We start from the raw sequence: 15,614 nt of genomic DNA, 5'->3' as shown, positions 1-15,614 counted from the left end.
GCTTTATGCAAAAACTGTGGCATTAAAAAAATTCGACAGTTTTGTCTAATTAGAAGTCTAAAGAGACTTATACTTTTTGTCATATCTTTTTCAAAAGACAAATTTAATCAAAAACAAAATTGTTAAGGCATAAAGAATAAAAGAGTCAAAATTCTGTGAATATTTTTGCTCAAAATTTTGAAATACTTGTTTCAAAGGAGAGCCGAGGGAACAAAAGGGCAGAGGTTGTACCTTCAAATTAATACTTTGGATTTTTAAGTACACAAAAATTGTGTACCTTGTATATAGGTCTGCCAATGAAATTAGCACAAAACGAATGTCTGTAAGAAATTGTATAAGTATAAGGGAAGGAATTGATTCGAAATAATTTGACTGATCTTACTGCGAAATCGAAGACCACATTCTACAGGTACGAGATGCAATTAATTCGTACGTTTTCTTACTTTTAATTTTTTTATTCCCTGCGAGTTCTTTTCGCCCTCATGCCATTATCGGTGGTAGTGGTCGTTGCCCCATCGTTCCGGGTCTTTTTGCCCACCTGAACCTGCGATTGCGCCGTTAAATGTAACGAAATTGCGTGCGTGTTTAACTTTTCGGCTAAAAGTAGTTCCTTTAAACCTTTCATTTTTTGACTGTGTAGAATTACAGTAGGAGACGTCACAACGCTCGTCGTTATCTTATTTTGGTCTTCATCTGTCTGCCTCGATGTACTCGGACTCGATTGTTCTTTATCTGAGTTCTTTTTACCAGTGTCCTGCACTGGCGGTGTTTCATCACAACCTAAATTTGTAATAAAGTGGGTTTTCATTATTTCTTAAATAACAAAAATAAATGGAATAAATGGAGCATATAAAAAAAAAAGATATATAGTTAACATACCAACAAAAGGAGATCCTCCTCCTTGAAGGAGGTATTCAGGGTTCAGGATTTTTTCTGAACAGGCTGCTGTAAGGGCTTCAATGCTCGGATGCAAGCAAGGACTATTTCGACTTTCCTCTGCACTATTAACCTTAGACTCTATGGCGTTAATGAGGTCGGTGCCTGGTGGTGACAAGTCTTGCTTCTTAGGTACACAGTAATTATTGTTATTTAAGCAATTTGTACTTCCGTTTGAGTGATTGTTAAAATTATGTTGTTGTTCAATCCTGTCCTCAGCTGTTTCACAAATTATATTTACTTTGGCACGCACATCTGCATCAAATTTTGATATTGTATTGACAAGAGGCTTTGCCCAACCAATGTGAAGAACTGGTGTGGCACTGCCTTCTTCCCATTGACAAATACCATCATAGAACCTTAAAAGATGTGCAAAGCATTGAGGTTTCTTTAGAATTGAATTTGCACTGAAACCAGAACTTTCTACTTTCATAATATGTGGAATGAGTTCATTGGCTATTTCAAGAAACTCTTTATATATCTCTTCATCATCTCGGGAATAGTTGTACCTTAAAAATGCCATTATTGAAATGCAATTAAAACATTTTTGTAAGGATTTAACTCACTTTCTTATTACATCACTTGCATTGGCCCAGCTTTCAAAAGCCTCTTCATACATTTTATTTCTGTAGAAATATCCTCCTTGATAAGTATATGGGTAAACATGCATATTAGTATAATTTTGTCGAGCTGATGCAATTGCTTCTTTAAAAAGAACATCACAGGGAATTCTGAAATATAAATTTTTTTAAATACAGATTAACTGTATGCATCAAAATAGTAGCAACTAAAACAAAAAATATTGACCTTCCTGCTGTTGCAGATATCTCCTCTAAATCTCCCAAATTTCCAATTGCCATCGGATACTTTGCTAAGTGGCCTAAATCATACAATAACCATAACAATTCTTGTTGTAAAAGTGCCACCTCATAAGCATCATGAGCTGTATTAAGTGACGGGTTAATAGCAGAAACAAGAGCAGCCACTTCCATTGCTCTAGTGCAAATTACAGGTTTATTGTTTACATATAACCATGATCGTGCAGAAACACCTTTTCCAATTTCTTGCCCTCTTTTATCTTCATTGCCCTTTCCGTGCCACGTAACTTCAGCGGTTTCTGTGCCATACTGGCCAAAAACAACCCAAGCATGGTCTTCAGATAAGGCAAGATGGACATCGGAATAACCCAGCACTTGACAACCAGCAACTACTGCAAATGCTACACCAAAACAATCAAGCTTATTGCCTGTTAAGTAGCTATAGAGGCTTTGCAAATGCGCCCTGTCTTTATAATAACTCCTTGACAATGTATTCCAAACAACATCTGACACTTTCTTCACTATTTCTCTTGTTGCATACACTTTCTCTCTGGATGTTTTCACTACAGGATCGACGGCACTTTTAATAATTGCGTGAAACTTGTTATAAAGGGACTCTACTGTATGAATTTCTAGCGTAGGTAGACTGGATGGCTCCATAGGTTCACATAGCTGCAGTGGCGCATTTGGCCGGCTACAAGTCAATGAGTTTTCAACCGCACCAACAATTATTGACAGTAAAGCAAGATCTGGTTCCGAGACTTTTTCTAATTGATGCTTAAAAATTTCAATAACAGAGGACACGTTTTTTATGGGAAAAAACGCTTTGTCTATTCCTCGAAAACCCGCCATATCTGCTTACATTTTCACAGTTTCTGTCTCATGTCAAAAATTTGTTACGCGTCGCCGCGTCTTTTTAATTGGAAGTGTTTGTAAATCTCTCACATAGATAATCTCTCAATATATTAAAAGTTGTGGTTAGAGTCCCTACACAACGAAGGTGATTAAATTGCATATACAGGGCGTTCGTAAGAATGTAACACCATAAAAAATTCAAAATAACGTAGAGGAATAAAGACACGTCAAAAATAATTTGCATAATGCTAGAAGATAAATAATTCTCAACTTCAACTAAAAAGTGCGACGTTTATTCTTTTATTGTTGACACATAATAATAAATAAACAATTCGATTCACCTTGCATATTACAAAAAAAAATAATTTTCTAACAATTGACATATTTCGACTATTTATAGCTCAAATAGTAAATCTTTACACTCACAATTATACCGGATGTTATTCAGATTATAAAACCATCGATAATTATAAAAAAGAGCATGATTAATTATACCGGAAGCAAAAATTTTACTATTCGGTTGTGGTTATGCATTGTGAAACGTCTAATAGGCCCTTTAAAAAAATCACCATGTATATACGTATATAAGCAGTTGATTTCTTGAAAGGTGGATTTTAACGAAATTCGCAGGGAATGTTTTAAGACTTGAATTCCATTAGAGATAATTCTGTTTTTGGAAAAAATCCGTTTTCATGCATTGTTAATAAAAAAAATACTCCGCAATATACATCCTTTATGATTATTACATGTAGGTTACACTAGTTGATTTCCGTGATTATACACGTTGAGGCAGAAAGAGAATTGCTATAAAAACATCAGGTTACTAGCGCAAATGATGTGCGGTTATTGCTTACTTTATGATGAGGCAGAAGTAGAAGCTTCCTCCCTTTAATCACCGCTTTACCACTTCTCAATGGCGAAAGAACACTCATGGTCGTGATCATTGAGATCGTTAGGCCTTAATAACGATCTAAACGATGATCATTGTCGTCTATGTGTATGAAAACTTTAATGATATATAGAAAAATCGTGATTATTTTTATTACAATTAAAAAACAAACGTTAAGTTTAAGAAATAAAACTAAGAAAATTTTATAAAAATAGTTATTGCATGATGATGAACCACATAGATGATGCTAAAGAATATTTTACGCTTAAATGAAAATGTAAATCTACGTATGTAAAAATAATTTATTACTATAAAAAATTATACTGACATGGTTTGCAATCAAACCACTAATTTGCTCACCTAACGAGTAAATTTAATTTTTGGTTCACAATTATAATGTTGAATATGCAGAATAAAAATGATAGGTGCCTAAAAATACTGTAAATTTTATTTCTTTACATTATCAGGTATGTAATTATCTCGTCCTGGAATTCCTGTACCTTCTGAGTCGCCTATCCATGGATATTTATTAGGGCAATCTTGACAAGTTGTCATATACCTGACATCGGTTATGTTAGAACCAGATGGTTTAAATGCAAGACCGCATTTATTTGGATTTGAACATGGCGGTGGAGGGTAGGTGTTTTTACTTGCACAACTCCACGGCTCATAATTGTTGAGTTGCTTAAGCGGTTTTGGATCGGTCATCCAAGTTAATGTTTGGGTAGCAGTCAAAAACCATACATCTGGTCTAAAATAAAATACATACATTTATAGATAAAAAATTGTACTGAACGGATAGTAATTTCTAATGATAAATAAAAAATATACTTGATACAAAACTAAGGGGGGGTGGGCGAGGAAACTTTAATGGTTATCTTCCTTTTTTATTCACCCCCGGTAAATTTCTTGCAGTTATAAGCTAAAAGAGAAATGCAAATGCGACAAAAATGAAAATTATTCAGTTAATTACATTGCAAAGTGTATTAAGATAAACTTATGTATAAGAGATTATGATCGCGCTATATTCCCTGATGATACCACTATAGCTGTTGGCGAAACATTGAATAAACGACTCCATCGGTGTTTTCGCTGAAGAAGGATAATTAATCCTAGACTACGGGCATGATGCTCAAATATCGGTTCTATTTTACCATACTATAAAACTGGGTAGTGGCGAGTGGTGCCCCCCCCCTATGATTTCGACGAGACAATCGCCTCCCCCCATCTGCTCCTATTTTCACGACCGCTGAACATTGGTATTATTTCGGGTGAATTTCGAGTATAACGACAACGAAGAGATCACTGTAATTTCGTCGTTATATCCAGAAGTCGTTACAAGCAAAGTTAAAGGAGATACACACACTGTTTTTCAATTTTGAAACAATTTTCGCCTTTTTTTAACAGTAAATGTACATCTGGAAGTCGCACTTATTCAAAAGTTTACTAAACACAGTTGCTACTCAGAAACAGCGGTAAAGCTCACCACACTTGTTGACTATCTGAGTGAATGTAAACAAAGGATAAGAAAGCTCATTGTGTACTTCTAACTCTACCTACCATTTTATTAATAAATAGATTAGTCACCCTTCAATTCATCACAGACTACAATAATTTAATTTTGTCGGCTTTATCGTTAANTACAAGCAAAGTTAAAGGAGATACACACACTGTTTTTCAATTTTGAAACAATTTTCGCCTTTTTTTAACAGTAAATGTACATCTGGAAGTCGCACTTATTCAAAAGTTTACTAAACACAGTTGCTACTCAGAAACAGCGGTAAAGCTCACCACACTTGTTGACTATCTGTGTGAATGTAAACAAAGGATAAGAAAGCTCATTGTGTCTTTAGCGGCCGACTCCGGTTGCTATAGCTGCATAGGATTACTAGGGATTTATTACAAATGATTCATTAAAAACATTCGTTACACCCGAACTCGGCGTTACATCCGAAGTCACATGAATTTTGTACTAAAGTGTGCTTTAACTTCAAGGGACTTATCTATGACGTAGCACAATGGTCGCTATAACCAAGGTTGTAATAAATGAAATCCACTGTATATTAAAATAAAATGAGAAGGATTAAATGGGAAATCAAAATGGGAACATGTCTTATGGTTTAAAAGAAAGAAAAGAGGTCAATTCACTTACAATGCAGCTGCCCAATCCAAAAATTTCTGAAGTCCTTTCTCTAATTCTTTAATAGAAAACCAATTGGTATGAAAAGCCATCATGTAAGGTGCCCTATTTTGATCGTAGTGTCTGCTAAAGTCTTCCTGTAGCCATTGCAATACATCGTCGGCGTCAAAATTGTTGAGAACACATTGATCCAAATAAGGACAGTGTCCTCCTTCAAAACCTTCTACGTAGTGAGCGTTCAAAGGTATTTCCCAAACGCCTTAAAAATTCGCAAATTATTTAGAAAGTTACATGTGATGAAATTATTAAGTAAACTGGTATTTACAAATGCACACACGACTGAATTCAAGTTTGAATTGTAAAATTTTAACAGAAATGAATTACTACAAGCAGCGTAGGGAACGCCATCTGCTAAAAGTTGCTACATTTTCTGAGATCCAAAAATATTCGACAATACGTGTTAGATACGTAACCAAACGGAACAAGAAGTTCATGATAGTCAATATTTTGTGGAAACCGTCAGATGTGGATTGCGATTTCGGTCTCATTAGGTCTCATCTTTGAATTCCACTAACACACTTCGTATCGTAACCAATCAAAACAAAAGGTTCATGGTGATCAACATCCTGTCGAAACCGTCAGATGTGGATTGCGATTTCGATTTCAATGGATCTCGTCAGCACGCTGTATTCTATATTCTATACCTGCTGTCTCGATATTTTTGTATGCCAAAAAATGCAACGTTCATTACGCTATCTAAAGACAACAGGTAGGTACTGTTGATCTGTAATCTGTCGAAACTGTCTATGACGTTTTGACGAGATCGAAATCGCGATTCATAAATGGTGATTTTGATAAAATATTAACCATCATGAATTTTTTGTTTTTTAACAGAAATGCTGACCTGGGAAGGATTTAGTTGGGCATGTTCCTGATTTACATTCATGAGGAATTTTATAATCTAAAGTATATGGCCATACTGGTATAGGGACGGCCGGTACTCCCAGCGAACTATCATAAATATATCCAAAATCTTCCAAAACCTGCAATTAATACAATTAGTTTACAATATACTTTCGAACTACCAAAATTAACTTCTGTTAATTCATATTACCTTATATTGCGTATTTCTGCCAGGTTTGAGGAAAGGGGCTCTCATCCCAACCACTTCAGTTTTTGAAACATTGGCGAAATGCCTTAGTATTTCTCTCATTCCTATCATTTCACCCACCCATTCTTCGTACCCCTTGTCTTCGAGACCATTTTGCAATCTATAAAGAAATAATCTGGTTAATTTGCACAAAAAGTGTCGGTTCAATTTTGATGAATTATTTATAGATAAATTCTTGAGCTGTAATAAATATATATGTGTTAATGTGGCTTAGATCCTTACGAAATAGTTTCAGTTGCCATTTCGTGACCTTTACTGGCTAATTCTTGAACCATATGATAGTTGCCATATTCGTGGGCTAAAAAGAAGGTGCCCTTGATTCCGCAACCGTTGGGATTTTTTCTACCTTTAGAAAACACTTTTTTGTAATGCTCGTAGTTATTAAGATTAATGGCACCATCAAAAGTAAGAAGAATTATTTGTGGAGTCTGAAAGCATAAAAACGTAATGTTATACAAATTAGTAACTGTATGGTAGCATCATTTCAAACAAAACCTCTTTTGGATCCAATCCTCCGGGAATGATTGTACCATCCTTAGAGCAGAAGCAGTACGGCAGCTGACATTTATCTGGTTGGCATTTTTCAGCTAAATCTGTGGGTGGTTCGGTAATTGGGGCAGGTGCTAAAGAAAAGAATTGAAATCATTTTGCATACGGAACCGCATTCTAAATAAATCGTAATTGCAATCGTTAGAATGGACTCTTAAGTTGTTTTCACAAACAGACAATAATGTAATATACGTATATAATAATTACTAAAACAAAAACTTACTTGTAGCAATAGGACCGCATCTTGCTTCGTTCTTGAAGGTACAGAATTTGCTTATGTCATCAAAAAACAAACCGGAAGGGCACCTGTTTAAATACGGATATCCATCGACACACTGAATGAAATTATGTCAAATAAATAATAAAATGTGTTTATTGACAGTTTAAACAAAAACGCAAAATTTATACCGTTTTTGAAATGAAACTTCTTTACGCACGGTAAAGTAAGTTCGTTTCATGCGAGTTGCTTTGTAACGAAATCATGCAACGGATGTCCCCCCTCTACTCGTCCATGCAGTCGACTTCGTAGTGGGGATCGCTTGAGCCGTGAGCGCGCTTCAATGCAACGTTCGTTACAGGCAACTCCGNGTTAAGGAAAATTTCTGGTTTACCGTCAAATTTTTGAATTTTCGTTTCGAAAACATCGATTCTACGTTATTACTGATGTTAAGTTCAATGGTAATAACTTTAAACCCTACTAATCGCATGGTAATGATTGAGAAAAAGAAATTAAAAAGAAACAAAAAAATTCGAGTTATAAAAGTTCGATCGTATTTTACGTTTACCTATTACACGTTGTATTTTTTTTTATTAAGTATATTAAAGAGGGACTAACCCTAATTACCATAAAACTTTGTCATTGCGGACACGTGTTTTACCACTTCTAATGTGAACATTGTCAATGTGAGATGATACTCACATTAGAAGTACGTAAAACACATATCCACGGTGACCAACTTTTATGGTATTTAGGGTGAGTATCCTTTTGGTTTGTTAATTTACTCCTTTACTACTTTGAAACCATTTATGTATAAACATACTGCATATTTGCAACTTCTGAGCTGAAGAAGTGACAAACAAAGTGGCGAAACGCATGTAAAGTCAATATATATAACCATTGTGGAAATTAATTTACAATTATCAATTCATTAAGTACAGTTAGAGTATATTAATTACATATTTCGATGTTTGCGCTGTTACCATTTTACCTGATAAAATCTCCTGCAGGTTTTGGGATCTGCAAAATTTCCTGTTCCTATTTCCACGGGACATCGGAATTCTTCATCATCTTTTGACTTATCTTTTTGACCACTAATATCTGTAATAAGTAATTGTTTATAAGTAACAACAGCATTACTTGAAGATAGATAATTAAAATCAAATGGAAAAATCTAAATAGTAGGTAATTGTTTTCTCTATTAGAATATTGAATTTAAGACTAATAAATGATATTCGCTTCAAGATTCCATGGTACATTTAAAAATGGAAGAGGCAATTTATTTGGTGATAAATGGAAGTGGATGACGTCAAAGCAATTTTACATTATTTACGTCTTAGTATTTCATTCCTGTAATTAGTAGCTAACACTGAATTATTCTATATGTAACAATTTGTATATTTTTACTAGAATTAGTGCTATAGTTATTAGTTGTATGTAAACCTTGAAAATTGCTTAGGAATTAAAGATATACAGAAATCGAGGTTGAAATAGAAAGTCATCAGCGCGTAAACATATTAACATATTGTTTAGACAACTGTTTCTTCCGAGATAATTTTAATTTTATTCGCCTCTGTGTTAGTATTTATTTTTAACACATGAAGATAGCAAAAATAGAAGAGGAGACTGTAGTAAAGTAAATAATTAAACTAAGAGAACCTACCCCAAATACCACAACACCTTGGGAAAACGCGGGCACATGTTTCGCCCACTGAAATTTGGGGTAAGTCCTATTGGTCTAGTTATTAACATGGAGATAGTGGTTTACTTCAATCAGTAATGTACTTTTTACTTGAATGGATATTACTAACTTATGAAGATTGGATAATAGTGGCTTTACTTTATTTATTTATTTGTTTGATTTAACCCGTTAATTATAAAAAAAGTTCAGTAATATTTATTTTCGAATATTATTGTGATATGTGATTTTTTTTACTTGGTTGATTCAGGAAAATCATTTGGAAATCCCAACTTAAATTAATCGTAAATTAAATAAAGTGAGAGAATACTGATTCCAAAATTATTTAAATAAACGCCAAAGGTATTTAGTTATATACTGTTCTAGATAATAAATGAGTTTTAACGTGGCGGCTGGTGTTTTCAGAAATGGGTGAAGAGTTGCAAAAAAAAACGAGAAAAAAGTAAACTTACACTTAGGTACAGTATGCTCTTAGAATATGTGCCAGGGATGGGCAAGTATAATTCTCATTCTTTATTTTGATTACTACAATTTTTTATGTCCTTAAAATGTAATTACTCTCAAAATAAATTAAAGATATATCCTCCGAGGGTTCCGTGATAAGGTTTGAACCAGGCAATCCAATTGAAGATACAGTCTCCTTAAGAAGTAGCGTTTTCATGTTATTACCAGAACAGGTTCGCTTTAACAGAGCCCGATTCGATAGTTTTTGGGTTTTTTCTAACAAATTTTTGGTAGAGTTGTCCACAAATAATATTATAATGAACAAAAATTATATTTAAGATTTAGTGATTTTAATTTATTCTCAAACCGTTTGTTAAAATGCATCATATAGAAATACGCTACAGAGTAGAGATGGACCGGATACCGGATAATCGGGTACCCGGGAAAACCACTAGGGTTGATGGTTCATGTCTTCGTTCCAAACCAAATTAGGTACCGTTAAAAAAGTTGTTCAAACACTAATCCAATGAAAACTTTCTTAATTGGCGGATTTCACCCAGAGGGTTGATTAGAACCGATGAAATGAGCCTATGAAAGGTGACAAAACCATACTAATAATAAGTTATCGTTATTCAAAATTCGATATATTAAAAAGTGACAGAAACAGTTCGACCATACTGATGTATTCTTGTTCACGAGAAAAAGTAAACACAAGAACTATTTCGAAGTAACAAATAATTTACTATAGGAATCAATAAAAATATAAATAGAACAAACAACCTCATTATAAGGTTAACAGTCCTAAGACTGGTTGGACACGCACCTCCACTTTTTCCTATCCTGAGCTAATCTTCGCATATCATCATCATAAGGTCAACAGTCCTAAGACTGGTTGGACACGCACCTCCACTTTTTCCTATCCTGAGCTAATCTTCGCATTTCCTTATAACTAGAACAACCCACATCCTTAACTATTTGCGAACAGTAATCTAATCTAGGTTTACCTCTACCCCTCCTAACTTCCGTTTCTGTTTTCAATATGTCTCTGACTAAACCTTTATGCCTGAGAAGGTGTCCTATCAACCTATCTCGTCTATTTATTATTGACTTCCATAGAGTCCTCTGTTCTCCTATTCTTTCTAATACCTCTTCATTTCTAACCTTCTCTATCCATGATATCCTCATCATTCGTCTGTAACACCACATTTCGAACGCTTCTAACCTTTTCTTTTCCGCCACGCCCGCTGTCCATGTTTCGCACCCTTACATAAACCTTTAACAATATTTTTCGAATTTCTAAATTAACCGTTCGCTAAACAAACAACCTCTCCCAATAAAATCATAATTACTAATTTTCACTAGGTAGTTTTTTTGTTATACTTATTAAATTATTATTGCTGGTGTAACTTTTTTCTTTTTTCTCTAGTAGAATTACCCGGCGTTATTATCCAGTACCCGCCCGGATCCTAAAAAGTATCGGATCCAAACCGGGTACTCGCCACATTCCTGCAGTAGAGACATTAATACTAGGTCAAGACACAAACCTACAATTGTATATTCCTATTTACTATACGCTTCAATTTTTAACGGTTCTGTACTTTATTCAGTGTTTTAATCATAAAAAATGCGTAGCGTTAAAAGAATTTCGTTACAACTAGCAATATTTTATTTTTAATAAACACTTTAATTTAGTACTAAATTGGTTTCCGAGCCGGTTACTACGTACTTGCCTTAACGTTTCATTCTAAGGTATTGATTGAGCTTAATAAGGTTTTTAATTGACTAATATAAATTAAATCAAACTACGAAGCATTTGAATTGCTGCACAAATGAAATAAAAAGTCGTATGTATATTTCGCCTTATTGGGGTATCATTAGGGGCGTTAAAATTTTGTTTTATTATAAAAATAATGTTCTTCACGCGGCACTAATTAGAAATATTACATATGAATAAAAATCATTAATTGGAAAAATTTAAATTCAAGTTGTTTGATAAATTCGTTAATAGAAATATTATTAACGTTATTTTTAATGCAAGACATAGCTAGCTATCTAATTTAGTTGCATAGAATAAAAAACTATGAAAGTATGTTGAAATTTTGCTCACATAAAAAAAAACATATTCGAGTATTTTACCTATTTTTGACATACTAAATAATGACTTATAAAAAGAATATTGATCTGTAAAAGATAGATTTCAGGGCTTCAGACGAATGCAACAAAAACACAAAATCGAGCATTGAAAAGAAAAGGGAATCCAAATATGGTCTCAGAATTGCCTTAGCAAATCAAGATTTTTAAATATTTAATCTCAAAAGTTAAAAAACACAATTTTTGGCTTTTTGAGAGGAATACTACGAGTAATAAAAGAACAAAGACAAGAGGGTAGCTAAATTAGATGCCCCAGGTAATCATGATTTAAAATATATATCGACTCCAAAATCTGTTGCTAATTAGGAGGCTTATTTGGATTTGAGGAAAGGATATATTAAAATTTCAGTGTTTTAGTATATCTTGTTCGCTTTTAAAAAATATGCGTTGAAAATATGATTCCATTCTGCGTCTTTCAAAGTTATTCTTTTTCGAGGACACTACCATCGAAAGCTGAAAAAATAATCAGAAAAGAAAGTAATCATTTCCGATGAATTCTTCTATGGCACATTCAAATGTGACCTCAAACAAACTCTAACAGACCTTAATTTCAAAACCAAACAAAGTAAATTAGAAACCAATTTCATTATTAAGTTAACAATAAGATTTATCAAAATCTGAACACGCTGGGGAAACCCTGAAGCGAGATTCTAATTCAGAAATAGAAGATATAAATATAAATAACCACTCTCCCGGTTATTTTGGCTTTTTATTTCACAAAAGGGGCAAATGGATAAAAATTGAATTTTTTGGAATTTGATATTACAAAGTTGAGACAATTCTGAAACCAGATTCTGATCCAGCATTATAAGGCATTTTGGATTATGCTTTCAGTTTCTAGATCCACGCTGACCACTAACAGGAAGCTAATGTAGTACTTTCAAATACTTTAAAACCATTTATAATCCTTTAGTTTTAAATTCTTAGATGAAGTATAATAAAAACTAAAACTTCAGTTTGCTCAATTCCATATAATCTTATAGAGAAACACAGTTAATAGATTTAATTTAAAATTTAAGTAAAAGATTAATTAAATAGTTGAGTGTAATAAATAAACGCCCAAAAATATTCAGATTGCGGAAATAATAAAACCCCTTATGATAGAGCTATTAAACAGTGTTTTGGAATAGAAATTGGTATGCAATAAAATAATAAGAAACTTTGTTTGTTTTAATTCAAAAGGAACGGTACATTTTCATTAGATGGAATTAAATATTGAGAAGACAAAAATATGAAATATTATTTCTTGATTTCTTTATAAAACCTTGCAGTTTCATTAAAGAAATAGTCATAGGCATAAATGTACTAATAGGCTTATGTAAAATGGTTTAAATTGTCTTTAGGTCCCAATCCTTCTTTTAATTATAATTTGATGATACAGAAATGTGCTCAGGTAACGCTAGCCTTTTCACCAAATATTTCTTCTGATTTACTGAACGTAAACCAATTATTATATTAAACAGATAAATATTATTTTCATCGAAAGTTCTTGATTCCTAATAAATGATCAGAGAAAAAGGGAAAGTTGTGTCAAACATATGCACGTGGTGGTATGAGGACGTACTACGTAGTTCTGCAAGGTATTTAATTTAATAGTTACATATAAAGAAAGTTGTTCGTTTTTATGTATGCAGATTACTTACAGATAACGATTAAACGATGTCTAATATTACTTGTAGGACAATAATCGATCTTATTTATTTATTTATACGAGTGCATTAATTATGTATATACTAATTTTTTTGACGCCGTATCTATTTATTAACAATAAGGTCAGCTTACCTAAGACTAGAAGAATGAGACAAAAAACTGTCACTAGCAAATTGATATTTGTCTTTAAAAAAGACATCACTACACTTGACTGGCACTAGTTTATGACAAAATCACTTGATATAATAAAATGTATATTTGATAACAAAATCACTTTCTACGGTCTGCTAATGTGTCCTTCCTACTGTAACACTGATCAGATTGAGTTTCTTCGGCAGAAGCCTTAGGTGAAATTAAATATTTACGATATTTTACATACCACGGCCTTTCTTGGTACTGTATTGCTACGTGTGTTTGCTAGTTCACTTTCTCATTGTAAATGTGTTCGATTATGGGTAACTTAAGGCCCCAGGGGCTTCATTTTAGTGTTCAAGAATGGTTTAAGACAAGAAGTGACCAGACATTTAGAGGAAGGGGCAAATAAAACCTTGAACTGTTAGAAGTTATCGGAGAATTTTGGAAACTTTTCAGCTGATTCATTTCTTTTTTTGACATATCTTTAACAGAGAGTTTCCATTATAAAATCTTGGTTTAATAAATAGGATATTTCGTTGATTCATTCAACTTCATTTATTTTTTAAATGAAGATTTTAATTTTTATTCTGTATGCCTATTAAATGCAGTATAAATAAATATTCATGTTTTTTGTGTAATTATCCGATAAGTATAATGTTTTTCTAAAAAATAGACAAAATATTTCTTAGTTTAAAGAATTTCTGACTAAGTTAGTTTTGTATATGAGCAGGCTTTAATTTCAGATTATTTTTTCAATAAATAAACTTGTGTATGTCTATCGGAAACAACTCGTATAGGTATAGATCATGTGGATGTTTACCTTTTAGTTAGTCTTTATTTGTAATGTTCTATTACTTTTTCTATTTTCGATTGAAGGAATGCTTGGATTATTTTTTAATTCGCATATAGTTTTAGGCTAGGACTACATGTCTCCGTTTGTAGATCGATAGCGATTCTATTCCATCCGGTGTTGGATCGATGCTATGTAAATTTCGGCCTCATGCTTCATTTCATTTAGAACAAGACTCAAACCATTTCTACTGTTTTATTACGAAATTGCTCAAATAAACTCTGTAAAAGAAACACATATGTCATAACTTACTGGAAAGCGATATGAAAAACGGTAAGGCGATCTTATTAAACCGGAACGGAATCGTTGCCAATCTGCATACGATGCCACGTAGTCGTAGCCTTACGATTAAGAAGTTATTCTTTATCGAGATTTTGTGAACCTGCTAATGAACTTTCATTTTCTTTTTCATATGCATGACTAAAGAAGGTCAAAAGTTCATTAACTTCAATGTACATAGGTACAAGTTACCTAAGGTCAATGATTTTTTAAGAGACATTTATTTGGTCGTTATTATTTTTCTTTTATTTAATAAATAAAGCCTTAAGTCAACATTTTTTATTGTTGAGTAAATAATAATCACTTAATGTTTTAAATACTTACATACCTAACATTAACTAGGGATTAAGTATCTACTTATTTTTATGAGCAATACTTTTAAGTTAACAGGAATGTTAATAATGAAGAAAATTAGGAAATTACAATTAAGTACGTAAGTTTAACAATCCTCACATGGTGAGGTTCAAATACAGCCAAATCGATTATGTTTGAGATACTGAAAAGTGGAGTTAAGGAAAATTTCTGGTTTACCGTCAAATTTTTGAATTTTCGTTTCGAAAACATCGATTCTACGTTATTACTGATGTTAAGTTCAATGGTAATAACTTTAAACCCTACTAATCGCATGGTAATGATTGAGAAAAAGAAATTAAAAAGAAACAAAAAAAATTCGAGTTATAAAAGTTCGATCGTATTTTACGTTTACCTTTTTCTGGTATTTGTAATTTATTATAAAACAAGAGTAATTAATTTTTGCATTCCTTTTTTAAATACGATTTCATAAATTTCCACAATGTATAGTATCCATAAATTTTAGATAATAAATAATTA

General features: G+C 32.8%; 3 protein-coding genes across 3 annotated transcripts in view; all 3 read right to left on the bottom strand.

Annotated features, from left to right (window-relative positions):
- Positions 1-6: 6 nt before the first annotated feature.
- LOC108733234 (menin) lies at positions 7-2,633 on the bottom strand. The gene is made up of 4 exons (XM_018464322.2): positions 1,744-2,633; positions 1,503-1,667; positions 880-1,445; positions 7-780 (listed from the first exon to the last, which is right to left on the bottom strand). The coding sequence occupies exons 1-4, from the start codon at positions 2,604-2,606 to the stop codon at positions 455-457; spliced, it is 1,920 nt and encodes a 639-aa protein (XP_018319824.1). The 5' UTR covers positions 2,607-2,633; the 3' UTR covers positions 7-454.
- Positions 2,634-3,782: 1,149 nt separating this feature from the next.
- LOC108733257 lies at positions 3,783-14,081 on the bottom strand. The gene is made up of 9 exons (XM_018464350.1): positions 13,652-14,081; positions 8,567-8,676; positions 7,582-7,693; positions 7,305-7,432; positions 7,032-7,237; positions 6,753-6,909; positions 6,543-6,681; positions 5,651-5,897; positions 3,783-4,249 (listed from the first exon to the last, which is right to left on the bottom strand). The coding sequence occupies exons 1-9, from the start codon at positions 13,716-13,718 to the stop codon at positions 3,946-3,948; spliced, it is 1,470 nt and encodes a 489-aa protein (XP_018319852.1). The 5' UTR covers positions 13,719-14,081; the 3' UTR covers positions 3,783-3,945.
- Positions 14,082-14,321: 240 nt separating this feature from the next.
- The window catches only part of LOC108733258 (UDP-glucuronosyltransferase 2B14), a 7,667-nt gene continuing 6,374 nt past the window's right edge, over positions 14,322-15,614 (bottom strand). Inside the window, exon 7 of the mRNA XM_025980290.1 lies at positions 14,322-14,725. Coding sequence (XP_025836075.1) covers position 14,725 — 1 coding nt within the window. The 3' untranslated portion in view covers positions 14,322-14,724. The remainder of the gene's footprint in view (positions 14,726-15,614) is intronic.

Source organism: Agrilus planipennis, unplaced genomic scaffold, assembly GCF_000699045.2.
Source record: "Agrilus planipennis isolate EAB-ADULT unplaced genomic scaffold, Apla_2.0 scaffold76, whole genome shotgun sequence".
Lineage (NCBI taxonomy): Eukaryota > Metazoa > Arthropoda > Insecta > Coleoptera > Buprestidae > Agrilus > Agrilus planipennis.
This window is presented reverse-complemented; position numbering and strand designations above follow the sequence as displayed.

Bases quoted from the DNA above. Each gene is read 5' to 3' on its own strand.
- LOC108733234 (XM_018464322.2), bottom strand. From the start codon at position 2,606: ATGGCGGGTTTTCGAGGAATAGACAAAGCGTTTTTTCCCATAAAAAAC. The intron at 1,668-1,743 runs GTCAATATTTTT...TTTATATTTCAG, and splicing joins ATATCTGCAACAGCAGGAAG to AATTCCCTGTGATGTTCTTT. The intron at 1,446-1,502 runs GTGAGTTAAATC...GGCATTTTTAAG, and splicing joins GCAAGTGATGTAATAAGAAA to GTACAACTATTCCCGAGATG.
- LOC108733257 (XM_018464350.1), bottom strand. From the start codon at position 13,718: ATGTCTTTTTTAAAGACAAATATCAATTTGCTAGTGACAGTTTTTTGT. The intron at 7,694-8,566 runs GTAAAATGGTAA...AATTTCATTCAG, and splicing joins CCTGCAGGAGATTTTATCAG to TGTGTCGATGGATATCCGTA. The intron at 6,910-7,031 runs GTAAGGATCTAA...ATTTCTTTATAG, and splicing joins ATGGCAACTGAAACTATTTC to ATTGCAAAATGGTCTCGAAG.